The sequence below is a fragment of the Nymphaea colorata genome, chromosome 8, assembly GCF_008831285.2.
Source record: "Nymphaea colorata isolate Beijing-Zhang1983 chromosome 8, ASM883128v2, whole genome shotgun sequence".
NCBI lineage: Eukaryota > Viridiplantae > Streptophyta > Magnoliopsida > Nymphaeales > Nymphaeaceae > Nymphaea > Nymphaea colorata.
Genome location: NC_045145.1, coordinates 17,100,793 through 17,128,736, shown reverse-complemented (window position 1 = coordinate 17,128,736; position 27,944 = coordinate 17,100,793). Strand labels below are relative to the sequence as shown.

Below are 27,944 nucleotides of genomic sequence, written 5' to 3'. Positions count from 1 at the left end.
AAGATCTTCGAAAAATCTAAGGCGCCGGAGACGGGAAGGATTTTTCAAAGAAGCCCACCAATTATTGATATTTCTAGAAAGAGACCTAGGCCCCCACGTGCCCCCCTTCGCCTGACAGAAACGGCTGAGGACGGCACGTGTAGAATGTCCATTCCCACGTACCAACTACACGTGCACCCTGCTGCCTTTGCTGCCGCTGCTCGCAGGCAGGCCGGCAGGCACGCAGGCAGGCAGTACTGCAGCATCTTCTTCCATCTCCTCCTCCTCCTTCCCCAACGTACACATGAAGTATCATTTTCCCCTCACACACACTCTCTCTTTGCTGCACGCACCCGTCCACACACACACACACACACTGCCTCCCTTTCTCTCTTGCTCTCTTACAGTGAGAGAGAAGGCTAGGAGGAAGCTGGAAGTCTCTGCAGATGAATGGTGAGGCCTCGCCGGAACTCTACGTAGGGGTAGGCCGTCGGCTCCTCTGCATCATGTGCCGTCCAGCTGCAACCACGTTTATATATGGATGGAGCGCAAATTAGAAAAAGAAGCAACAAAAAGCAACTGTGTTGTTCATCGAGATCTTCGTGTCGATCCCTAGCTAAAGCCTGTGTTGTTGATCGAGATCTTCGTGTCGATCCCTAGCTAAAGCCTGCAACCTCTGCGCGACGCCAACATGCGAACTTGCAGGGAAAGAAGGCGCCTAATGGATTATTATGCCATGCGGTGCATAAACTCATGCAGTTGTGTGAAGGACACATGCCCTTTTTCTAATGCATCGGTATGCCCACCGGTATATATTAATCTGCATGCTAAAGGTTTCTTTATCTCTTTCTCTCCCTCCCTTTCTCTCCTTCTATCGATATATATATGTATAATCGATGCACACACGAGAGAGATCTGTACTCAAGTTTCACATCTATAGAATCATATTTTATGGTGTGCATGGATCAGACTTTATCGAAAAGGTAAAAACTAGTTGCCGAACTATTCCGACTTGAAAACTACATACCATCGCAACCAATATTCAATTCAAGCTTTTTAACATGAAATAATATGAGTATATGTGTGTGTCTTTGTGAGCTGTTTTACTGAATTCTCCCACCTAGCCAGGAAGCCTTTTCTCAGTAAACTTTTTATTTGTTTTCTTTGGTAAGAATAAACTATATATGATCTTTTTTGAAAATTTATTCTTCTTACGGATCGCAATCACGTGACTGCACACCTAATTAATTTGTTTTGCTAAACAAAATCAAGCAGGTTCCTCCGACGATCTAACCTTTGGCAGGATCATTCAGTATTATCGGTCCAGAGCTTGCAAAGAACTGACAAAATCTATGGGCTCATAACAAAAGAAAAAATTCGAGGCGTGGTATGAAATGCTTATTCTGTTGAAACGAAGATAATCTAAGGGGCCCAAGGAAGCACAAAAAACTTGATGAAGTATACCTGAAATTTAGTAGAAAATGGTGGAGGAAGAAGGCAGTCTCCACTTTTGCCAGATCAGAGCCCGGACAAAACCTAGGTCCTCCTCCGAAGGGTGTAAACTTCTTACTTGATGTATGGCCCTGTGTTACACATCCACAGCAAATAAATTAAAAATTAAAGCATACCATATGCATGTAATATGTGTGCATGTGCATGTGTTGCACATGTACCCTTTCCATCATAGCCTATATGGTGATATACACTTTTTTTTCTAATATAACTAGATTTAAGAAAAATTAGAAAAACGAGCTTTGGATCGTGCCAAGTACGGATCCAGTTTCTAATTTTATATATCAGAGTTGACTTGCTATAGTTTTTAGGCTATGTTTGAATCATTCACATGGTTTTGGATTTAGAGATATTGTGGACCTTTGATATTTTCTGCATCGATTAATTTAAATTACATCAAGTTGGTGTCATTAAAGATACTGATATGATACATAAAGTCAATGCCAAATTCTTTCATATGGTCATATTAAACATTTGGCACCTAGCCAGAAAACAAGCAGAAAGGCGTTTCCGGACTAGCTACCAACAATTTTGATACTGATCTATTGCTTTTTAGTTTATTTCTTCTTAACTGTGATTTAATATGGAAGAGATGAATCCAAGCACATTAATAAGGGTTGATAGAATTGGTAGCTGGACAACCTTCCATCTCCATGGATGAAATTGATGTGCGTTTAGATGAAGAGATGGATCAAGATGTACAGCACTGAAAACGGGGAGCACCTTCCATCCGGCAGGAATAAAGTAATCTGCCAAAAAATTTCAACACCCAATATGTTAAACACAAAAACTAGATTTCTCTTTCTTGCGAGGTGGAAAAAGCAACAAACAAAATTGTGGTCAACTCTCTTTTCACGCCAAACTACGATCGAACAGACCTTTGAATTTGACGTCCTTAATGGCCCTCCTGTGCAGAAACTTCACCACATTCCCACATCTCAGAGCCTCATTGATCACCTGAAGGTTCAAGAAGCTGAAAGCTTTCAGAATGGTACACAACGCTCATGTTCCAAAAAAGCACCAAAAATGGAAAAAACCGAAAAACGAAAGCATATAAAAATTTACCTGTTGCGTGCATTCCATAGCATTATAATCCTCCCAATTTAAAAACTCTCGCTTCTGTTTTCTTCTACGAATTTTTATATGTTCTTCCTATTCAAGAAGCAAAAGTACAAAGAAGAAAATTAAAAGGACAATTGCTTTTAAATAGTCTTATGGAGCCTTGGGAAAGCAAACCTGAAGAATTTTTTTTAGAAAAAGAAACTTTTTTGAGTACCCTTAGTTGCTTGAGGACAGATGGTGAGTGACCAAGAAAGTAGACCATCATAGAGATCAACAAGGAGGTGGTCTCGTGGCCACCTAACAAAAGGTCTACCACAAGGCTCACTTTCTCATCCACAGATAAGGTGGTGTTTGAAATAAGTACATCAAGAAAGTCCCCCATGTTTCTAGACGGTTCTCCAGCATTGCTCCTTTCTTCAAGAACAGCTTTCACGATGGTGTGTATCTCACATCTGGCCTGCAGTTGTGATAAAACAACATTGGAAAAATATTTAATTGGAAAGCATGCAGGTGCGCAACTTTCCATCGAACTTCATATATATTCCACTTGTGATTGCATGTGATCACGGTGATGATTCTGATGATTGTGTTGAATCTGTTGATGGTGGTGCGGATGAAGATGAAGCAAAATCAGGAATGTCACTATCTGTAGAAGTAGATGGGAAAAAAAAGTACCTGCACTGCCCTAGCATATGGTGTTCCAGGAATATAGAGAGGAAAGGAGACCAACCCCTTCATGAAAGTAAGGAAACTTTCCAATATTCTTGTTGTTCTGGGGTCATCCGGCGTCAAACTGAGAATCTGTTTGACTATCACATCAAATGTGAACTGTAGGAGTCAAAAGGAGAAAACAAAGAACTGTGTTAAACTGGAGCACTTGGCAGCACTCTATAGTCTACCCTACTTGTGAAGTTAGCCCCTCTTAAGAATCGTTTTCCTTGAGTAGATTAAGAGTTCAAAGAGCAGCAGGCTTAAGCTCTGAAACCTTGTCGTTTTCTTAATAAAAAATTGTGAGTACCATTAGTTTGTCAATTGTTGAGGATAGGGTCACTATTAATACCTTCTTCGCCTCAGCAGAAAAGACAACTTCATCCTTGTCTTTCCAAGACTCCATGACCAAGATCGCAGTTCTCTCAATGTCGATGAGAAACTCAGGCTTTGATTTTGCTGCAAATACGAGTGCGAGAGCAAGGCTTCTCAGCCTCTTGTGCTTCTCTCCAACCACAACCAGCATGGAGGACTCCCCCAGTACACCATGGATAGAGTTGGGATAGCTGCACTCAAAGAGCTTCTCTTCATTTTGAAGGATGAAGGTATTCAACTCATGATCACAGGAGACTACAGTTGGCGAGCCAAACAGATGAGACTTGAACACTTTCCCATACCTGCAGATAAAGGTGGTCCATTCTTTAGAGGTTTTCTCATGCAAACCACATTCAAAGACTCTGACAATCACAGTCCAGGTGAAAATTTTCCTAGTTGCTTCTGTCCATTTTAGAACGTAACTTTGAAAACAGTACATAAGAGCCTTCTTTTTTTTTTTTTTTGTTCTCTCAGAAATTGGGACCCTTTTTTTCTCTAGCATGTTTTCCTACTTAACCAGACCGAGGAAAAGGAAGACAAAATTCATGCGCCACACTGAGATTTCTGCTGCTTAGGCTATTGCAGTGACACTGGCAAGATTAGCTAATTTCAACTTAAGAAACAAGGGAAGATCAAGAATCTGACGGAATTTGAACAAGTAAAACTATAATGAAGAACTGTCACCTAGAGCAGTGGCCAGACAAGAACTGCCCAAGTTCGTTTGATGCATGAGGTCGCAGAAGACTGAAAGTTTCACCAAGTAAAGGCCAGCCGAAGCTCCCAGGAGGTGCAGGCCGCTTTGTTGTGGTCAATGGGAAGAAATGACGCAAACAAAGGCTCAGAACAACTATAAACAACACAGACAGGAAAAATGAAAGGATGAGTTCAGCCATGTTCCTTCAACTAGGAAGAAACTTGCCTTCAGATCTTCTCAATGGCTCAAATGCACTCTGTGTTCGTATAAATGAAGGTGGACGTTGGTGGGAGACGAACAGGCTTTTGCAGTTCATACGGTGGGTAAATAGGCTTTATCAGAAGCCTAGGTGATCTACCTATGAGCCTAAAGTCTAAGATCAAAAGCCGACCCTATGAAAACCCTAGTGGCGTGCCATCGCTTGGGCTAGCACCATGGCATCGCCAAATTCTAGGAAAGCATTGCATTAAAAAAAAAAAAGCTAACTTAAACGTAAAATACCTAAATTTCAAACTCATCGACAACCTAAATTTGCCATTTATGATGTACTGTGTACATTAAGGAATAAGACTCAACAGGAAAGTTTGAATAAGTATTACAGGAAAAACTTGTTTTCTGTCCTGGATCCAGCTTTTCCTGTGACGTTCTATTGATTTTTCGGGTTAGAGGATATATATAGTTAATCTGGTGCATTTTGTTTGTTAAATCAAATTGAAAGGGCATATGTGCAAAGTCATATTAAACAAAAATAAAGATGCCAATTTTTAGAAAAGGTGACTGCTGTATCTTGGCATAAATTGTACCAGATACACCAGTCTCTCTCCCCTTCTCTCACTTTCTTCTCTCTGTCTCTCCACATACATACTGCTTGTATGAGTCAACTGAAGGGGATTGTGCATGAGTTGTCCACATAGCTTAGGCTGGCGCTAGATGTCCTGATCGTAAGCGATCTTAAGCAGAGAAGCGGCCTCATCTGTACCCTTTCTCTCACTAAACAAGAGTTTAGAGAACCTGAGGCTGAGCGGTTCAAACAACAATTAATGATTAGCTTTTTCTTGGTGCATGGACTGCTAAGAGAAGTCCACGCTCATTTAGGGAGAGAAGCGTGTGCTTCTCTCTCCCTTTGCTCCATCAATTGGGCCGGAAAGTTACTGACGTCATGAGACTGCAGCACCAGTTCTTCCATTTTGATGTTCTTCCCAAAGATCTGGTTCACGTGAGCCAATCGTGTGGGCAACGCAGAATCACCTTCACCCCCACAATAAATAATCGGAACAACGTTGTCCCTTTTCTTTAAAATAAACAACCAATTGCCCGTTGGTTCCTTTTTGTCATTGATCTTCTTGGTTGCTCCCTTTACCTAATTATTTTTTCATATAGTCACTGGTTTCACTACCAATATCCGGTTCGCAAATGGAGGTGTACCCTTCTGAGGCTTGTCCAGTTTACACAGACAGGATAATGGTTATTAAGAGTCATCAGGCTCAGACCGATCGCTAGTCAACTAAGCAAACTAAAGACGACGAGATCTTAAACAGGTGGAAACTAATGAGCCCAATTCTTGTTTCCAAAGGGCGAAACGAATTGAGCGCTCTGAAATTTGGTCCATATTCAAGGAGCAAACTGATGAGCCCAAAGGCTTTTAAGCGCGCGTATTGAAACTTTTGACTAGATTCCAAACGAATGACGCAGACATGTCAAGTTCTGTGTCTGCTTTTTCCGTTGATCGGGACCCTTTCTCCAATCTGAACAGAAAAGTCACCATAGCATGATTCGCTCCTGAAGTCGAAAATCACAAGATTATGGATCCAATGCGATGAAACGCTATCAGGCAAAATTCAGTAACTCAGCAACATTTACTGCACATACTTACTGCGCCCTGCAGCATGAGGCAGTTCAGTTATGCTTGTTCAGGAACGCAAAGAAGATTGATTTGCGGCAAACAGATGATCTATCGAGCGCGTTCAGGGCATTCTTGCTTCATAGAGAACAGATTACTTAGTGATGAAGTTTACTTCGCCAGAAATAAGTATCAGTTAGCAGTCTGAGAACAGTTCAGACTTGTAAAGATTTAAAATTAAATACTGATCAAACGGTCCGTCTTCCTTTTAAAATATTGAAAAAGGAAAATATCAACAAGATAAAAAATGTTAATAACTTTTCTTTTCTCTTTTGAATAGAAAAAGTTTGCAGGTGGCGCGTCATTTTGGAAGAGTCCAGGCAGAAGGGTGCAACTGCAATGCAACCAGACGATGGATCTGTTCAAACCACAATCAGAAGCTAGCTCCACTTGTGATCGTGGGTACACGCGCGTCTGGCCGCACGTGCTACTTGACTCTCCCATGGGAATCAACGGCACTCACGAACTTCGAAAAATTTTGTAATAAAAAACGATACAAATTGAGAGTCGGACAAGGAAGAACGTCCAAGAAGTTTCTTGAAAGACAAGAACAATATTTAAAGTCTAGAAATTCGTCTTTCTTTTTCGCTCCGTTTGATGGATGGGCATACATTGATATAGGTAGAAACTCCTTAGCCTGTTCTTCCCTTTGACCAACTTTTCTTAAAATTAGCAGCCTATTCATTCTTTCCCGAAGTCACTATAGGCCACCCGTGTGGGCAGGACAACGTCCACTAGTTCCAATAAATATAAATTAAGATTTTCTTGATGCCAGCAATTTATGGCTACAAGTTCATGAACTCGTCTCAGTAGCCCAACAATAAGCTACAATGTCAGTTATATACATATATATTTGAAATCAGCCAACCAATGTTCATTCTAGGATGAGTTTTTTAATATTTTGTGATGTTTAAAACCATGGCAAATGATGCATTTCGTAACATCAATTTAATGACCATGATTTTAGCCGCCAAATACACTATTTGAGACAGTTTTAAATGTTGTAAAATATAATTAAAAGCCCCATCAAGACAACAACCATTATCATCGTCGACGTCGTGGTTGCGCTCATCATACAGCAGCCAATACATGCTTGAATGACATGCATGCGGATGTCATTCATCGCGTTACACAAGTAAGCTAGCTGAAACATTACATCCCAGGAATATATATATATATATATATATATATATATATATATATATATGGGGAACCGCTTTACACAGGGAACATGTGTTCCCGGAGATATATAACCTTAATTTCAATAGCCAACAGTACTGGACGGCAATTCATATTCCAATTAAAATGAATGTGATGATTTATTTTAATGGAAGAAATATTTAAGTAAAAGCATGTTATTCCCCAAATGACAATGCCAATGAACAAAGAACTACTGTTACATCATGTGCCGTCTTCCTTTTGTCGGATTTGAGCTAATTGATGGGTTGGTATTTTTTTCCAACAGTTACGGAAATCTATCTTTGTTTGCTCTTGTAGTTCTAAACGATCTTGGGATCCTGAGTCTGCACATTTTTTGGGTTCTTCTCTGCGTGAACGCTTTTCTCCCATTCTTTTGATCTGATTGCTAATCTCTGATGCAGTGAATTTTGGAAACAAGCGGATTCTGTGTCTCAAACGTGGCTGAGCACGTTATTCTGCCACAGTTTTGAGAGATTTGGGGCGGATGGAGATCAAGAGATGACAAAATTTTCATTTCGTTCGAAGTTTATAAGCAATTATTCTGGTTTGAACATAGAACACGATAATTTGTTTAAGAAAAAGTTGTCATTTTAGTGTTTTTGGTCAATTAATTTTGATTCTTGGATTTGTTTATTTTGCCCAGTTTCTTTTTGGTGAGTGAGGGAGATCCACTGAGTGGTTGAAGGCGGAAGTCTCCACTCAACCCTTTGTCCCTTGAGATGATGTTTGCATTGAGTAACGCACTATTCCTTCACAACTCTCTCGTCCTGATAGTAGAGAGCATTTAGTGCTCTTTCCCTGATGGAAAACTAATCAAAAGCTGCATAACTTCATTCCAGAATATCGTAAACTTTAAACCCCCAACATTTACATTCTATGCATCATGAGCGATACTATATTCCCTGTTTTTCTTTCAATTTCCTGGTCATTCTTGTTTTAGAACTTTTCTATAGAGAATCCGGTGTGATAGTGTCCCGAGAACAGAAAAACAAGGTGAGAATTCATGGATTGCAAGTCTGAATGTCAGATTCTTTGAAGATGTTTACCGGCAGGTTTGGGCATTTTAATTTCCATCATGTTCAGACAAACTTTTGTGGGTTTTCAATTGGTTTCTAGCTTTACAATGTGTTTAGAAACAAACAAATTTTTTGTTTTACTGAGTAGATTTGGTGAGGTTTTGGGAGAGAAAAGTTGATCTCTGATCCTGATTTCCACCTATTGTTTTCGTCCACTATAGCGGCAGTGTGTGTTTCAATGATTGGTATTCTACTCCATACTTCAGAAGGTGCGGTATCTTGTCCGATGCTTTTATCATCGGTCCTGAAAATAGTTCATTCAAGGAAGAAAACGTTGAAAGTCAAGTAGTAGTGAGTTAAAGAAAGTTTTGATCTCATGTAAGAAGGCATTCACTTAATTCGTAAATGAGTTTCGGACTCGTTCGAGTCATTTCCTCGAGAGTTTGTTCACTTCACTTCAACTCTGTTCAGCTGCTTTTGGCGTCCTCCTCAATTAGGCGGAATCTCTATATTTTCACTTTACTTCAAAAGCTTCTTCAGAAAAGAAATGTACTCAACAAAGTCAAGCCCACTTAGTGGGCTTGACTTTGTTGAGTACATTTCTTTTCTGAAGAAGCTTTTGAAGAAAAGTGAAAATAAATAGATTCCGCCTCATTGGATCCAAACAGAGTTGAAGTGAACAAACTCTCAAGGAAATGAACAAGTCCGAAACTCATCTATGAATTAAGTGGACAACTACTTACATGACATCAACAAAACTTTCATGATTCATTTACTGCCTAATGAGTGTACTAATTTTGTTGATCTTCATTGTGTAATCATTTTATGTTTCCTAAATAAAGTCCACAAAGAAACCAACTTTTTATTTTGAGCTTGTATTAAATACAGTACTGAAATTTGTCATCTGGATTGAAGCTTGCTCTTCCTGTAATCGAACCTAGGGAGTTGCCTAGTGATCCATATAACAAAGTCCAACTCGTAAGGCACAGATACAGGACCAAGGTTGTGAAACACGAACCCTTCATGGGGGGGAGAGTGCAGTTTCAAGGTTGATGATTTGAATGAGCTATGCATATCCGTGCTCTATATATATATATAGCTCTCTCAATACCAATATGTCCAGTTGCATTGCCCAATTTCAATTACTAATCCATATGCAATTGAACATAAAGGTATTGAGAGAAGCAATACTTCACACACACACATACACACATGTATATATGTATGTGTGTGGGACATTGAAGTATTTATCCTCATCCAGCTTGGATATGCATAGCTCCTCATTCAAAACGTTAACCTTGAAACTGAACTCTTCCTGCCATGAAGGGTTCATGTTCTTCTTCTCAACTGTAGTCTTATATATCTGCCTTTCAAGCTCCTAGCGTCGATTGCACGAACAGCAAGCTTCAATCCGGATGACCAACTTCAGTACTATATGTAACACAAGCTCAGAATACAAATGTTTGTTTCTGTGGGGGTTCTATGTAGAAAACAAATAATGATAACAACATGAAGATAAACAGAAGTAGTGTTCTTTTATTATCAATTAGTGAAAGAAAATGTTTTTCAACGAAACAATTAACATCAAGGACATCCTCACAAACTGCGAGACGTTGTGCATAAACAGGTTTTTAGCCCAAAAACATGCACGACATAAACAAATCCAGATCCAGGAACCACAATTAACCAAAAACAGTACTATCATTTGTTAAAACAAGGTTTTGTGTTCTGTGTTCAAACCAGAACAAATAATCAGAAAACAATTGCTAAATTTCTAGCAAAATGAAAATTTGGTCATCTTTTGGGCTCCATCAACCAATATATATAGACCAAAGAGAGCAAGAGAGCCTATGAAATGAGAATTCATTGACAAAAATTGAGTGATGAGTAGTCATGAAAAAATACAAATAAAAAGACCGAAAAAAAAGTAAGCAAAGAAACCATAAAACAAAGAACTAATCTGCTGCAGAGCGCAAATGCTGGCCAAGGCGAAGTGCAGTTAAGAGGAGAGATTTGCATTTAAGAGGAAGGACCTCCAAATCATGGAAGAATGAGTCCAAGAGTGGAGGTTTGAAACTGTGAAGACATGTTTCACTCAATCGAGTGCTCCTCCTTCCTCCTTACTCCTGGAGTTAAACTATTTAAAAAATACAAAACTTAAAGAGAGAGAGGAGATGAAGGAAGAGGGAGGGACAAGAACCAGTGCATTTAACCTTCATAATGGCACCCCAAATCTCAAGCTCAACATTTCTCAATACAATCAACGCAACTCTCAATGCCATAGGGGGGGAGAGAGGGAGAGGTGAAGATGCGTAATAGAGGGAACCACACTGCTCACGAATTTATAGGTCCCCCATGCATTCTAGGAAATTCCTAAAAAGGAATAATAATCTCGCTTTTCTGGAATTTTCATAGAAAAATTGTAGAAAAGGATACAATCTTTTGAATAGGGAAATAAAAATTTAATGTTTGTGAGTATCAAAAAATTAATCATAAAATCAAGACATATCTACAACTGCATGCGATTATGGTTTCCTTGGGACCAGTACTATCCAATTAAGAGCCAAAGCTCTATCCTTCCACCTATCATTTAGGATACTCACCCTACTTTTAATACCTAGCTTTAGTTGTGTTCAACTTGCATATCAGTGCTCTTTTTTTGCAACACAAAATGTTGACAAACTGATTGCCTACCATGCCCCCGCTACCTCACTTGCCCTCTGAGGGTTATGGCTTCAATAATAGAAACTTCATCCCTTGATATGAGTTTTTAAATCATATAAAATATTTAAGGATACTTTGTTATCGTAAAAATATTATGTTAGCCCAATTCTTTATTTTGTTATGTAAGATAAGTTTAATTTAAGAACGTTAATAAAATAAGCACAAAGGTATGCAAATGGAAGTGAAAAAACAATTGCACTGAGTTTCAAAATTAGACAGGTGGCCAACACTTAAAAAGAATGCGATAGAATTGAGCGATTAAAATATGATATAATGTATTGCATATGATATAATGTATTGCATGTGTGTCTGTAGAGTTTTATGAGATAGCGTTAAAGCTATCAACACACTTCTTCCAACTGGCGATTAATCAGCCTCTTCTGAATCTGCATGGCAACAACCATCTCTTCATTTCAGACATTATTGAACGCTGAGGACTTTTAACTATAGTCATAGAAAATGCGTATTATTAAAAAAAAATGTGTGTTTTAATTAAGATGTTAAAAGACGTGTTTTCTGAAAACAACGTCAAAAACACGTTTTATCTACGTTTTTTCCCTTTTTCGTGTTTTTCTCATTTTTCTGTTTTTTATGTTTTTCACATTTTTCAGGTTTTTGCTGTTTTTAGTTACCAGTTCTTTTTGTTCCACATTTTTGCATTTTATTTTCAAGATTTAGCTGGCTTTTGCTTTACTGTTCTGTACTCATACTAGACGTTGCGGTTTAAAACCCGAAAACGATATTTGTGACTATGCTTCTAACCTTATTGAATTTTCAGTGAAACAAATCTCAAGATCGCTGCAAGCGATAACAGTGTGGCAAGTTGTTCCTTCTTCATTGAAAGAGAGGGGGCCGTTGGTTAGCAAGGGCAATACCATCCCAATTAGAATAGCATTTTTGGGTAGAGGAATTCTGATACTTCCCTATCTAGGAATAGTGTGGAACTCGCCATGATTAATGCGGAGGCCTGAAGAAAGATGTTAATTCATCCAATGTTTATTTAACTTCATCCCTGGAATCCTAACTTAACAAAGCGATGCTTTCTACATAGCTACCACCTCTGCCTTCTAAACAATCTAACAACAACCGCTTAATTACATCGCACATTATCGGATTTGACTGAAAGTGGCATCTAAGAAGTGAACACACCAGAAATCAGTTTCTCAAACAGCGTCATCGGCTACCTTCCTGTATAATGGCAGTCCCACACCACTCACCTTTACAAATAGCGGAGATCAGATCACTTGAATAACCCAACCCTCTCTCGAATCAAATATCCAGATTTGGTTGAAAATTTGAACCTAAGTCACATGGGTACTTCAAAAAGGTCCAAGTAATCGTGTCACCGTATTCATAAATTCTCTACCTACAGTGGGTACACACTTGAGCACTTTTTAGATCAAAACCGATCCAAACTATTTAATTTTACATGGTTTAATTTTTTCTAACTCAGTTTCCATTATGTTTTTAAAGTTATTGTTCATTAACATGCAATGTTTTATTTAAAATCACTTGTTTATTTAAATGTTGCGTTTTTTGGGTATTATTTTGCACACACACACACATATATTATCATACCCTTGTGTACCCACATTATCTTAAGTTGTTGTCTCCGTACATATACCTCTGTACCTGTACCCATGTGACTTAGATTTAAACAAAGATTTAAAAGTTCTCAACATCTAATCAAACCAGCTTTGCTTATAGAAAGTACAGGCCATACAAACTTGTTGTTTAGCACCATTAATAAAAAGTTTACTACCCCTGTGCACAGCCTTATTGTGAAAGGGCCAGATCTACCACCATTACATTGAGACAAAGGTACCAGAATTTCTTCAACTCTTTACATACAGGGAAAACTTCTACTACACTACCATGTCAAACTTCGCCGCTAGCAAACCCGATTATTTCGTGAGACTTCAAACAGTTACTAGAGAAATTAATGCTGCGACTAATATGGTTAGTATTTCACCTGTGGGCGTGTATCATAAAAGGAAACAAATAAGACATTTCAGAGGGAAAAGGGCTTGGCGTACTAGAGAACAGAAGACAAGATGTCACCAAAAAAAAAAAAAAAAACGGACTGCTAACTCTGGTCTTCTAAGACTTGATTACCCACGAAGAAGGCAACCACCACCTCTACCCAACACTTTTAGAAACTACTGCATGGTCCTTGAAAAATTCATCACAGTTTTCCACAATTGCGGGCACATTTTTTGAGTTAAACCATCAGTTTTTCACTTTGTAGATGAGAACTTAATACTTCATCTAATCCAGTTGCCTTGCACATAGGTTGGCCTTGCACATTGGTCGTTCTTCACAAACTATTTCTTCTTCTTCACCTTGAAAATTTGCACCGGATAAACCTACGATCTAGTGATTTACTTTAAGAAGTTGACAAAGTTCATGAACTTGCAATTTAATTTACACAAAATCAATTGAATTAATGAGCTGACGCATAGCAGGACCGCCTGGGATAGACGAATGGCAGGATCATCGTTCAAAGAGAGAAAAATACATTTACACGATTAATAAATTCAATCCAACACTTCACAACTCCCCGGAAAACTTGTTTTGTGCTAATGTGCATGTTCTTCAAATTCAAAATGCAAAGAATTAACAGGCCTTCATTGTCTTTACTATTGGATACATCTTGTACGTACTGCGCACCACACCCCTTAATTGAGCGAAGTATATATATATATAATTCATTAATTGCATCTTTAAAGTTTACATGTAGCGACTCAATTGTGTTGAGGGCATGAACACTGTACTGTGAATCTCAACGATCCAAAAGAAAAGACTAACAATGGAGATGGTGGAGGAGTCTATTGCCTGGAACAAGCTTTTATGTCCATAAATTCCGATCAGCTTGGACCGATTCCAACCGAAATCGGGCTCCGAACATGGTGGACACCGTCCGACCACACCAACGCCCCAAATACAAATCCCTTATCAGACCGTTTTCTAGCTTTAACAGTCACTGTGAATTTCTTCTCTTCACCAACCCTCTCAAACTTCAAGCTTCGTGGTGTCACTGAAACCTTAATTTCCGGTGGCGACTGGATGTGGGCTGTGTATGTTCCGGCCTTTCCGACGTTCTTCAAGGTTCTAGATATTGTCCTTGTTCCCTCCACGTTAGAGATGGTGATTGAAGGATAATTCAAGTCTGTAACCTTCGGAATACGTGGAGGACATGAGTAGGATTTTCCGGTAACAGTTGCGATGTTGGTGTTGTTATAACCAATAGCACACAGGAAGCTGAAGTAATCGGCAACACTAATGTCATAAACCAGGCCAGGATCCAAAGCCCGGCTTGGACAAAGATGTCCAGATCCATAGTCAAATGGTGTCGCCACTAATTTAACTCCATTGATGATCGGCTTCTTTAGGTTGTTCAGCTGAGTTGCTTCATAATCGAAAGTAAAATGAAAAAATCGAACACATCAGTTATGTCATCTTAAGGTAAGACGTATGCAACAATGAAGACTTGTCATGTTTGTCTATGAAAACTGTAATTAAAAGATAACCTAAAAAGCACGACCACAAAGTGACTTCTTCTACAAAGCAGGTAACGTAAGTAGGTAAATAATATTTACTAAATATAAAGCTTGAATCAGAATGTTGGTAGATGAATATGCTGAAAAATACACAATAATGTATTGATTTTTCACAGCAGTAAATTGGCAGCACATCATTCAGCTTATGCTTCTTTTTAGCACAAGTTACGGCTGTTTAAACAATTCACATTATATATGAATCAGAAAGGTGTGATCATACCTGTGGTCATGATTGCTGACCTAATTGCAGCAGGGCTCCAGTCAGGGTGAGCATTCTTGAGGAGGCCAACAATGCCAGAAACATGTGGACATGCCATGGATGTACCTGATAGTAGATTGAAATTAACATGGCGCTTGTCAAATTCATAATCTGTTGGCGGTTTCACCGGAATATAGGATGCAAGGATTTGCACTCCAGGCGCTGTAATGTCAGGCTTCATTAAGGAACAAACACGCTCTAGTTAGTACTGAACACAATATAGATTTTAGATGCACTCAACACTAATTTCATGACATAACGTTGATGCAAACCTTGAGGATCTCTGGGTTGACAGGGTTGGGCCCTCTCGATGAGGAATAAGCTATTACTGGAGAAGGTGTTGTATGCAGCTTTGTAATTGGATGTCCTACAAATGCGACAGGAGACCTGCATGTGTCCCGATGATCAGTAAAGCCTTCTCAAAAATGGTTAAAAGCGATTCATTCTTCCTGTAGAGAGTTGAGCAGAGATGGTGAAACAAAAGACAGTCATTCAACTCCCCACTAGGTCAGAAGCGTTTATCTATGTGGAAAGTTCAAATTCATGACCTGAAAATGAGGTATCTTAACCTGAACCAGCTCAGTTGTTAATAAAGCAACACTTGGGAAATTTAACAAGAGGTTACTGTTGCTGATCTGTGCCAACCAGCTCGATGTACATAAACGTCAGCCTTAACTTTGTTTCGTGGTCTCTGAGTAAAATTTTGCAGCTATATCCATCAATAAAAGTTTCCATGAATCATTTATGGAACTTGTCATGACGTTTTAACACTCCATCCATGATGCCAGTACTTTACTATCATTTCAAATGCTATCAACTACCCCATACATTATTCAAAGTAAAATCATGCCACAGACTTACTTTGTAGAATTGATGTAGGCGAGGACATCCTTCGAGTGATTGGCAGTAAGATGAGTAGCTGGGAGGACGTGAGGTTCAGGAATACCGAGTTGATTGCCCGCGCTCTCGTCATTACACACAATCATCCCAATGCCTCCGGCTTCCTTCACCACCTCACCCTGCCTGACTCCTTCATCACCTAAGCCGCTGAGGCAAGCTATGATCTTTCCTTTGACTTTTTTGGGATCAAGACTACCATGTTGACAATAATCTCTGCACAAAATGGAGAAAAAAGACCGAAATTATATCATGATGTTAAATGGATGAATCAATAAATTAGCCCTTAGTACTATCCATCAAAGCCTTTAATCCAAAATAGGTTCATCTTACTCTTCGCGTTGTTAGTGAGATCACTTGTCGTGTCATTCTTGGTTCTTCCACAATAAAAGGAAAAGGAAAAGTTTGTTAAGTGTTGGAGGATAAACTTACGCCGCCTTACTGTCTGCTTCAGCAGCCTTGACATCTGATCCTGTTGCCAATGGATATAACTTATTTGCTACAGAGCCTGAAGAAAGGCCTCGACCCTAAGATGTGAACCACAAAAGTAACATGTAACATATATGCGGGTGTATGAATAATCATAAAATCGGCACTAATTCTTCTTCGCAAAGACAAGGAAAAGAAAGAAGAAAAGGTACTCTGTATCACTACTATTAGGATTAAGCTAATATATCATGGATTCAACTTTGCTGTATGCACTTGGTTGTGGCGCTGATACTGGTTAGCCAAGTGTCTCTATGGTTCACGAAATGGCAGTCATGTTTATACTGCTAAGTGCTGCAAGAACCTTGATATTATTTGAAATTTGGAAGACATCCCACTAGAAGTTGGGATACCAACTAATGTGCTGTGGATTCTACAAACTTATTTCTAGAACATTTTCACGATGGTTGGATTTCCTCGACCTCGTTTCAGGGGCGGAACCAGAAATTTCTGGCTGAGGGCCAGTAGTACTGAATTTTTAGATTTATAAGGGGCAGAAGCCTATAAAGGAAGAAAATGGCTATGAGATATCAACATAGAAATGACCCATTTTTGTGGGTATGTGTGGGCAACTGCCCACACAATCCCACACTTGCCGCCGCCCCTGCTTCGTTTCCTCGGAATTATGACCCAATTGACATGGGATTAAAAAAGAAGGGCTACAAGAAACATGCGTGTGTGTGTGTGGCAATACCAACCTGAAAAGTCCTGTTGTTGCCCAGAGAAAGAAGGGAAACGAAATCCCTATCCAACGTGCTAGCAGCAACGCTGAACAACCATGGAGCCACATTAACCACTGAGCCGAGCGTCGGGCCATCGTTGCCAGCAGAGGCGACCACTGTGATCCCTCTGCTGATGGCATGGAACGAGCCGATCGCAATGGCTTCGCTGAAATAGCCACTGGGCGGCACAGCGGCAGCGCCGAGCGAAATGGTGATGACGTCGACTCCGTCACTGATCGCAGCATCAAAAGCAGCCAATACATCAGCGTCAAAGCAATACAGTTCGCCGTCCGCTGAGCACCAGCAGACCTTGTAGATCGCCAGTCGAGCCCTGGGCGAGCCACCCTTAGCCGTTCCGTTAGACGAACCGAAGATGCTCGCGTTGGGGACGAAGCTGCCAGCAGCTGTAGCTGCGGTGTGAGTGCCGTGACCACTCGAGTCTCGAGGAGAATTGTACTCGTTTGGGTCCATACCCAGTCCGCCATTGATGAAGCCCTTCTCAAAGTAGCGTGCGCCGATCAGCTTTCTGGAGCCCAGCCAGTTGAAAAATGTTCAGTCACGGATCAAAATACCGTAGATAATAGTGGCATCAAGTTAATCCACACTTGGATTCAAGTAGTTGGATTGGATGAGAAATATACATCTAATCAAACTAATAATCAGAAGCAGATGTTATATAGATCTTTTCTTTCGAGTATATGAGTTGGATACATAATGCTTATCAAAGACATTGGAAGGAAAAGAAAAGGAAGTAAGCAACAAACCTGTTACACGTAAAACCATGGGCATCAGATCCATTCTGGCAGGCTCCTTTCCACCTGGTAGGCGCAGGCCCTAATCCTTCATCACTAAAGCTCTTTGATTCGGGCCAAACTCCTGCTACCACCAACATCAGATGTCAAAAACTGCTGGAATTTTTCATTAGTTTCTCATTTATAATCATGGTAGCAGATCCAACTTTTTGAAATGCTATATCTATTGAGGAGAAACTAATTGATGCAAAAATCCCTTCTGCGTTTTAATGAGAAATTCATGTCTGAATAGTTTCATAAACTTGAAACGTATCCATAAACATGATCCTTTCAACCGTCGTTTACAAAGAACATATATTGACAAAAGAGAAGCAACGATTGTGGGCTAACATAAATTTATTGAGTAGTTTATAGTTCTGATCATATTCAGTTAGTGAGCTGGTCCGTTCACTTTCCCAACTAAAATCAGCCAGCCATATCAAATATAATACATCTATAACATAATGCAAACTGGGACTAACTCTTCCTAAGAACAAAGAAGTGAGCAAGATTTGCAAACAAAAAAGCTAGTTACATGCTTGAATCACACCGATCAAAATTAAAGTATAGGAGTAATTAAACTCACCTGTGTCGAGGTGTCCAACAATCACATCTTCACCGTAGTTCCCTTTCTCCCACAATGAATTTGGGAGAACCTTGTTTTCATGCTCCAGACCCAAAAACTCCCATGAATGGGTTGTGTGGAGATAGCGACGCTTGTTGGGGAACACAGACACAACATCAGGGTGCTCTACAAAGTCCGGAAGAACAGAGAGAGAGAGAGAGAGGTTATAACGTGTTTGCTGTAGCAGAGAAAGATGGAGAAGAGACAAGAAACAAGTTCTTACTCGATAATTGTGTGGCTTCCTCTTCGTCTAGAGTTACAGCAAATCCGTTGATATGGTTCGTGTAAGAATAAATTATTGAATCTCTCGCTTTCTCTACTCTAAATTAAAGAAGTGAGGAGAACATAATAGAGTGAGAACGAATGTCACAAGTTAAAAGCCGGGTGATCTGGCTCGGATCTAATTTCATCTTCTAAGAGCATCCATAGCCTTGAGATAAATGTAAACACCATGCTTCTAGAAGACTTCAAGATTATTTATAAGGACCGGGCACCAACAAGAACGATATAATAATTAACATATGTATTTTCTCCTTATTAAATATTAGAAGAAGGCGCTCAATGGGAAAAGATATGAAAACTGTCAAAGTACAAGAAGTATGTTCTTACCCTCCTAAGATGGATCCAAGAAGTTGATGATGGGAATTGGTGACAATCTGTTGAATATCTGCGGCTGCGGTTGTTGGGTGAGAATGTGCCCCCAGGTACACTACGTACGACTGTCAATCCCCACATTAAATGACAGTCAAATTCAGACTCACATTTGAACATTGAAAAAATCATGTCATATCAAATCTAGTTTTTAACATTACAAACAAATCTGATCCGGAATGCGAATTGGGATGACGATTCCTGTGCATCAGAGTTTGCATTGAGTCCAAGGCTCCAAATACAAGAACAATTAATATTGAGAGATAAATTCATAATACGTGAAAGGTTCGGAGGATAAATGTCATCGGAAATGGGCTCAATCGGCCGATTCAAATTGACCAGGAACAGACCCAGTGATTAATAAGAGACCATTCTTTCGAAAACTTAAAAAAAAAAGAAGGCGGAACTGTGAATTCTTGCAAATTATTATGTGTGTATGTCTCTCTCTCTCTCTGTGTGTGTGTGTGTGTGTGTGTGTGTGAGAGAGAGAGAGAGAGAGAGAGAGAGAGCTTACTTCCTTCCCTGCCAAAGTGGTGGTTGTAGCAGCCAGAAAGAGAAGCCAGAGAACAAGGGCGAGCGGCATTATGTAATTCATCTCCATCGGCTTCATTTCCTTCTACTCTGCCTTTTCTGAACGCACAGCAGTCTCCTGTTTTATATATCCGAAGGTCTTTTCTCCACCAACTCAGGAGGGCACGAGATAGGAAATGCTTTATAGCTTGGAATAGAAATATGTCTATAGCGGTTAGTAGTAAATGTAGGCAATCCTGATTTCTCCTTTCAAAAGATTTGAGTTAATAAAATGAACTCCTTACGGCTTCCACTGCAGATGTCTGCTGTATTTAGACGGTGCAGAAAAGGAACTTAATTATATGGCCTCATCAAAGGGAGATATGGTGGTCTCCTGCAAGGAAATATAGCTAGGTTAACGTTTTCTTTGGTTGCAAACTTTGATCTTACCGAACAACGGCATATGATACAATGTACGTCGGTATCCAGTACCGATGGTGCCTCCTGTAGAATAATCGATTCCCAATTTGCCTTCACTTGTGGATGAATGTATTATGTTAAACAATCTTCCGTTCTAAAATAGTGCAGACACTCTGATTATTTATTCAAGATTTCATATTGAGCCTGGTAAATTACTCATAGGAAAGGCAGCTCTTATAGTTTTCATATTGAATTTACATATTTCTAAACTTTATAAGGTTCATAGCTTACGTTAACAGAGAAAGGTATGGACTGTGCAGACTATAGTCCACTGTATATCTCATCAAATCTGGTTACTGATATTTAAGAAGAGATTAAAATAGGACAGGAAGAAAATACTTTTGGCACTTCCAACTTCCCCTTCCCATCAATGTCGTGAGATTCTGACTGAAACTATGGGTAAAGCAGAAAGAAACCAACTAAAATCGTATATATAAAATCCTTTTGCCATATGACAGTTTTGGGTGTGCAACCACTGCGCAGGAACAAGGGACTGTACTCAATCAGTCCGAGTTGAACTGAGCACTGTGTCAAGCCTAGCCTGAGTACCTTGACAAGGCCTTGTTTCTCGACGTCAAACTACAACTACAGGGAAAGCAAATGCCATCTTACAGAAGTTCACATCTCCCGAAGTGCGGAAAGATGTCAACACAGGCATGTTCTTTCCCAGAGAGTGGGTGATGGGTGAACGACGCAGTCTGATGGGCGTATACAGCGAAACCCATCCGAAGAATGCGAACTCAGATTGGATGGTAGGGGAAAGCCACAGCGAGTCTGGGAGGGGAGGAACCGCCAAGGTCTCGACCAGGATCCTCACCCTCGGAAGCAGGGAGAGTGGTGAGACGGATCGGTAGGTACATCGTCAATAGCATGACAATTGTCCATCAATATGAGTTCCCTTCTTGTCTGATAGTCTATCAGAGTGAGTGTGAATCAGCCCTACGCTTTGCAAGTGTGCTTTGCCCTGACGCCATTGAAAGTTGCGAGTTCACTCATTTTTTAGATGAAGAAGAAGCCTTTGTTCTGACAGAAACATGAATAAAAAATACTCAAATTCATGCCCAGAGAATGGGTAATTGTTTGTACATAGAGAATCAAATAATTTGTTTATTTCAATAAGATCCAAAGCAAGAGAAAGGTCTAATGTTGTCAATCTCTGATGATCACTTTTGAATCTGCAGCTTCAGCGCAGCAGATTGTCTATAGCACTGTATGCTCATTGTGCACCAACCTTGACAACGATTGGGCTCCTGACATTGTGCTTGCCATCAGACCAGATCAACCTGCCAAACACATAACCTTCACTAGTCCTATTGACTTTAGCAGTCACTGTGAATTGCTTCTCTTCACCAATGTTCTCGAACTTTAGGCTGTCTGGCTTGACTGTGACTGTCACTCCAGGTGGATACTGGACCCTAACTTTGTATGTTCCAGGTGTGCCAACATTCTTGACAGTTCTGGAGACAGTTTCTTCTCCATTAAGATTAACAAAAGTAATTGAAGGGTAATTCAGGTCTGCAACCTTGGCTGCTTGAGAAGAGCAAGAAACTTCCTTTCCAGTGAAAGGGTAGATCATGGATGAGTTGTAACCGAGGGCACAGAAGAAGTTTACATAGTCATTGATGCTAATGTCGTAAACCAAGCCTGGGTCCAAGGCCCTGTTTGGACGAACATGACCAGCTCCATAGGCAAATGAAGTTGCTTTCTCTAGATCAGCATCACGGATAGGTTCTTTCATGTTGTCACGTCGTCTCGCTTGCAAAAATGAAGAGAGCATTAGGATTTGTCAATGCAAGCAGCTGGGAGAAGAATTCATCAAGATACCAACTTTGATAAGCATCTGAAAGTTGTTCTTACCAGTGGTCATAATTGCAGACTTGATTGCAGCTGGACTCCAATCTGGATGAACCTTCTTGACCAAGCCAACAATGCCAGATACATGTGGGCATGACATTGATGTCCCAGAGACGATGTTGAACTTTACCCGGCGTTCATCAAATGCAAGATCTGTTGGTGATGAAGCCTCTGTGAAGGCTGCAAGGATGTTCACTCCAGGTGCAGTTACATCAGGCTATCATAAAAAATTGCAAGGATCAGCCACATAATTGAAAGCATCCAAAGCATATGAAATATATTCCATGTCCTTCAACCAGTTTCATAGAGATCACCTTGAGAATTCCTTCGGTCACAAGGTTAGGCCCCCGAGATGAGAAGGCAGCCACGACTGGTGAAGGTTTTGAGTTCAGTTTAGTGAATGCAGGAGCTATGTATGCTAGAGGAGACCTGCATGAATCCATAAGGTATTTTGTTATGTTGCGTTCATTTATTGCTACTCTCCAGGAAAAATTCTAAATTGAATATATTGCTTTTCTATCCATCGGAATAGAACAGGGGTATAATCAGCTGCATTATCTTCAATTTCAGAAAAGAAAGAAAAGCAGAGCAATTCTTCTGCTGCCTGCAGTTTTTTTTTTTTTTGGAAAGAAAATTCACAGGAATTGGCATAGAAGAGTGACACACATACTTTGTGGAAGTGATGTAGTCATAAACTTTCTTCCCATCCGAGGCAGTGAGGTGCGATGCAGGAAGCACGTGAGCATCTGCAAGAAGTTCATTTCCGCTCGCAGCATTGTTGCACAATATCATGCCAATACCTCCTGCTTTCTGCACTACATAACCTTTCTCAACCCTTGCATTCCCTCCACGAAGGCAAACCACAATCTTCCCTTTTGTCTTTTGAGGATCAAGGCTGTCTGTAAGACACATGCCACTGCGACATTCACATAAGGTCAGTGGCAGTTTCTAGCTTCATATCAGAATGAAAAGCAACAAAAAATAGTTGATCGAGTAGAAGGCGATCCATAAATCACTTACGCTTCTGTAGCATTAGAAATTTTGAGATCTTGTCCTGCAGCTAACGGATAAAGCCCCTTTGGGAGGAAGTCTGCAGAAATGCTTTGTCCCTGTACATGAAAAGCAATTCACTGGTATACTGAAAAGTATCTTACTCAAAATGGCAAAAAATTACATACGAGGGCCCTTGAAGTTAATTAAACTGATGAATGAACATCATCCTAAACACCAGAAATAACTAAGGTAGCAACTTTGCAGGTGCAGTGAGACCAAAAAAGCCAGAGAAATTGTTGGAATCTGCTTCCAAGGTAAGATTACATTATATAATATGGCCAAAGCGTTAAAAATACATAACTAAAAATTTTGGAATTAAGACTAACCGTGAGAGTGATGTTATTTCCGAGGGAAACTTGAGAAGGGAAGTCTCTGTCCAATGTGCTTGCTGCAATAGTGAAAATCCATGGGGCCACATTAGATACGGTGGACGGCACAGGTCCATCGTTGCCGCCGGAAGCGACGACGGAAATCCCACTGCTAACAGCATGAAACGACCCAATTGCAAATCCCTCCATAATGTAATCCGTTGGGCCTCCTCCTAGTGACGCAGAGATGATGTCGACGCCGTCACCGATGGCCGCGTCAAAGGCGGCCAAGATGTCGGCGTCCAAGCATGTGCCTTCGCCATCACTGGAGCTCCAGCAGACTTTGTAGGCCACGACGCGAGCCCTGGGCGAGCCACCCTTTGCAGTTCCATGAGCAAAGCCGAAGATACTTGCATTGCGGACGGTGCTGCCTGCTGCGGTAGACAGAGTGTGTGTGCCATGGCCGTCATTGTCGCGGGGAGAGCTGAAGCTCCTGTTATCGGGATGATGATAGTAGCTAATGTAGCCTTTGTCGAAGTAGCGGGCACCAATCAACTTCCTGAAACCCACCAAATCCAAATAGGATCAGAAGCAGCATAGCAGATCTCATATAATTAGCATCTTACTAGTTTAACATCTGCATAATCGTCTTCTCCTTCAAGGACTTAGTTTTGAGTTTAGTCGTATAATCGACAGTTGGCTCATTGACTCAGTCGCAGACAGGACCCAAGTGTAATCGAGATGAACAATTTGAGGCGGAGATGGCAACGAGTGAAAAAAGGGAGGAGAAAGAGGAGGCCTTTTGAGCAGCATACTTGTTACATTTAACACCATTCTCATCAGTGCTGTTCTGGCACACTCCTTTCCACTTCGCAGGGATTGGACCGAACCCCTCGTCGTTGAAACTCTCTGATTCTGGCCAAACACCTGCCAATCGCGGAATATTTTTACAGCGAGAATGAGAAATATTCAGTAAGAATAAGAATTATTCAAGGATAATTCTAGCGCAGCCTAGCACAAAAATGATACGAACCGAACAGAATGAATATCACTTACTAGTAGAATTTTCTTGATGAGAAAACAATCAGCTGTGTTTACTTGCAAAATTCGAATGAAGTGCAAGACTTACTTGCTTCATGATCATGAATATATAAACAATCACGGTGGGAAACTATAGTCATGACAAGGGTTATTTGGAGGGAGGGTGGCCTTAATATGGAGCCAAAAAGACAAGTATCTTATTTATTTTTATCTCATAAAAACCCCATTCTTAAACCTTTTTCACACTAATCTAATGTCGTTGTAATGCTGAAGATAGCGTTGAATCGTTGATATTGCCCATGAATAGCACCAATTAACCTTCGGTTTAAAATTTTCTGCAACTCATATCTAAGGCAAAGTTCTACTAAATTTTCAGGAATCCCTAATTTTCCTCCACCAATTAAATGGCAAAGACAGCATACAGAAAAGTTCAAATGACAAGAATGAAAAATGGATTAGCAAGGAAGCTTAGTTACCACAAATTGCGTGTAGAATGGATAATATCAGCCAACAACACGAAGGTTGCCCATTTTATTTTTGTATATACGAATGTAATCTTACATAAAAGACCGCATCCACGTACGCACCTGTGTCGAGATTTGCGATGATCACATCTTCACCATATGTGGCTTTCTCCCACGCAGAGCCAGGCAAAGTGAGTCCATTTTCTTCGAGGCCTAAGAATTGCCATGTTCGGGTTGTATGAAGAGAATACCTCCTGTTGGGGAATACTGATACAACTCCTGGTCCCTCTGTCAACACGATATACATTATTGCCAGATCAAATTAATCTACTTATAAGATGCTGTTGATCAAGTTGTCAAAGGTTAGATGATATTCTAATCTTATAGTTCAATTTTCTCATTATACATACATACATATGTATGTATGTATGTATATTAAAATCCAGTCACAACTTACAAGCACAGTTTTAATCCGCATAAAATGGACTAATCTAAACTGAATACGATATTGTTGGGTGGTTACCCTCTTCTTTCTTATAAACAGATTAATTTTCTTTCTTTGTGAAATTGTTCTCATGAAAAGTCAAGACTCATGCTCTTGTACGTGTTTCATTTCATTTAAAAACTGCAATATGAAGGGTGAGGCGTGTACTTGCAATTTCAGCGACTTCCTCCTCCTCAAGATGCGCAGCAAAGCCGTTGATATGGTTTGTGTAGGAGTAAAAGAGAGAGTCCCTCGCCTTCTCCTTGCTACAGAGAGAGAGAGAGAGAGAGTTAGTGGCATCAGAAGCAGCATAACTCAGAATGATTCCCTAGTATATACAAGCAGATCAGTAAAAGGATTGGTGGTGCATGTGTTTTCTCACCTCCCTAGAAAGTTCCCCAGGAAATCGTAGTGAGATTCTCTCACAAGATCGTGATCCACGGCCTCAAGTGATGAGTGAGAATGCTTCCCCATGTACACAATATACGACTGTTCATCACAAGAAGCATGCATTGCAGATGAATCAACACTTGAATACAGAAAGAGAGGACTAGAGAAAGATATTAAAAACATTTTGAAGATCCAACCGGAAGCTGGAGCCAAATGTACAGTACAAGGAAGAGAGGGAGGGAGAGGAAGAACCTTTTTCTCTGCATGAGTGGTCGTGAGAGACAAGCAGAACAGGAGAGCGAGACAGAAGGGAAGCCATGGTTCCATCTTCACTACTGCCCTCCTCAGCAGAACTTTTCCTCTTCAGAAACTTCAAGGCGGATCTGCTAATTTATGTTGGTGTCCGCCCAACGAATCTTCCTCCATTCATTCATGAACAAATCTAACCACATTTAGTTTCGGAAACCCAAAGGACTCCGCGCATTCGTTTACGTTTTTCATTAATTATTGGCATATCCATTCGCTGGCTGTTTGTTTCCTTATTGTTCCAAATCTCCCCTTAATTGGCGACTTAATGATGGGAGGCGATTGGAATCCACGAGAGGCCGTGGATGATCATGGAGATTCTTAAGGCGTAGCCTTTGGGTTTCTGCCAACTAATTTCTGAAAATAGCAGTTCGATTGGAGTTCCACGTAACATGGCTTCCGAATTTCAGTTTTTTGAAACGGCGTCAGGAATTGTCTCTACCTTTCAGTGACGTGCTGGAGGTTGCGCTACGGTCCACTTCACAAACCCGCTTCCGTTACTTGCAACCATTTGTCTAGTAGTGGACCAAACTTGAACAGTATCAATTGTGGCTCTAATTTTTATTCAACAAAAATTATATATATATATATATATATATATATATAATGTAGTTTTAATTGTGTATGTGTGTGCGTGTGCCTGTGTTTTTCCCAAAACTTTGGGCGTATCAGTAAAAGTTTTTTCATGTTTTTATAAGAACAAAATAGCTTATAACTTATAAGTCAAGGCAAAGGCAGAGTTAGGAAAGGAATCGTTAAATATTTTATTTAACTATATACATATATAAAGAAAACGAAATAAAATAATTTAATTTAATTTGTTTACAATAATATCCTTCACCATAAAATTTGATTTACCTATCTCACCGATCTCTTTTTTCTCCCTTTCTCCGCGTTGATGGTAACAAAGGAAATTTGGATTATATTTCCATGCTCTTCAACTATCACTATAGAAATTGAAGAATATAGCAATGACAACTAGCATTGCAATTATGTATGACAATGATTTTTAAGTTAACTAATTTGAGCTAAGAATAATAAACAAAAAAGCAAAGAAAAAAAAACATGTTTGAAGCTATTCCCCATTGTAGAACACCTTTTCAATTCGCTTGCCACTTATTACACCACAATACAATATGTTCAAAACCGACTTTCAAAATTATGGATATTGAATGTGTAATTTTTATTTAAAATCAAAGCCTATCCGAATCCATTCAGACAAGTATTTAAATCTGAATTCATGTAATGAGATGTCATTTCTTAAATCTAAATTGGATCATGTTTTTTTAATAGGATCTTAGCTTTTTTATTTTCCATCAGCCAACTTTTTTGAGGTCTTTTGACTGGATATCAAATCTAAATCGGATATATTAACATTATTGTTTAAGTGTATCTAATAAAATTGAAATTATCGTAATATGTTTTTGTAATAGTTTTCCCTGACAAATAGCCTAAGCGGACGATTATCATAACAAGTATATTCATGTTGGCCCTTGTTGCTTAAGAGCTTCATTCGCTTTTTAAACAAATTACACACTGGAATAGACAACATAATTGCCAATAGTACGTTTATTTTGTTGTGCATCAACTATAATATTATAACTTCCATAATGTTCAGCTGACATTATCTTTAAAGGTTCATTTTTATCATTCAAAGTAGAAACAAGTTTCAAAAAATGGAAATCTGATTTTTGTCTTGTCATCCAAATACAAATTTGGTATTAAAAAACCGGTTTTTACAAACCAAGTTTTACGAGGGTGTCATCCAAACACCACCAATTTTGTTTTTGAGGACCAACAAAAAATTTTATGCACTTGTTTAGAATTTCAAAAAAATGCAGCATGGTCCAAAAAAACTATGTTGACAATATGCTCATTTAAAAAAAGAGAGAA

The 27,944-nt window shown here is 39.7% G+C and overlaps 3 protein-coding genes across 3 annotated transcripts; all 3 read right to left on the bottom strand.

Annotated features, from left to right (window-relative positions):
- Nucleotides 1-77: 77 nt before the first annotated feature.
- Nucleotides 78-4,548, bottom strand: LOC116259560 (cytochrome P450 724B1-like). Its single transcript, XM_031637415.2, has 9 exons — nt 4,321-4,548; nt 3,614-3,938; nt 3,229-3,381; nt 2,768-3,010; nt 2,557-2,643; nt 2,370-2,448; nt 2,134-2,240; nt 1,444-1,562; nt 78-498 (listed from the first exon to the last, which is right to left on the bottom strand). Exons 1-9 carry the CDS (start codon nt 4,527-4,529, stop codon nt 399-401), a joined length of 1,422 nt encoding a protein of 473 aa, XP_031493275.1. The 5' UTR covers nt 4,530-4,548; the 3' UTR covers nt 78-398.
- A 9,340-nt stretch (nt 4,549-13,888) lies between these two features.
- LOC116259557 (subtilisin-like protease SBT5.3) lies at nt 13,889-19,762 on the bottom strand. The gene is made up of 11 exons (XM_031637414.2): nt 19,676-19,762; nt 19,120-19,229; nt 18,734-18,831; nt 18,472-18,636; nt 17,859-17,970; nt 17,071-17,620; nt 16,319-16,413; nt 15,851-16,102; nt 15,262-15,376; nt 14,951-15,164; nt 13,889-14,579 (listed from the first exon to the last, which is right to left on the bottom strand). Exons 1-11 carry the CDS (start codon nt 19,760-19,762, stop codon nt 14,038-14,040), a joined length of 2,340 nt encoding a protein of 779 aa, XP_031493274.1. The 3' UTR covers nt 13,889-14,037.
- A 1,424-nt stretch (nt 19,763-21,186) lies between these two features.
- LOC116258385 (subtilisin-like protease SBT5.3) lies at nt 21,187-26,287 on the bottom strand. Its single transcript, XM_031635514.2, has 11 exons — nt 25,998-26,287; nt 25,738-25,844; nt 25,524-25,621; nt 24,995-25,159; nt 24,182-24,293; nt 23,385-23,925; nt 23,026-23,114; nt 22,676-22,921; nt 22,320-22,434; nt 22,009-22,222; nt 21,187-21,906 (listed from the first exon to the last, which is right to left on the bottom strand). Exons 1-11 carry the CDS (start codon nt 26,070-26,072, stop codon nt 21,368-21,370), a joined length of 2,301 nt encoding a protein of 766 aa, XP_031491374.1. The 5' UTR covers nt 26,073-26,287; the 3' UTR covers nt 21,187-21,367.
- Nucleotides 26,288-27,944: the final 1,657 nt, after the last annotated feature.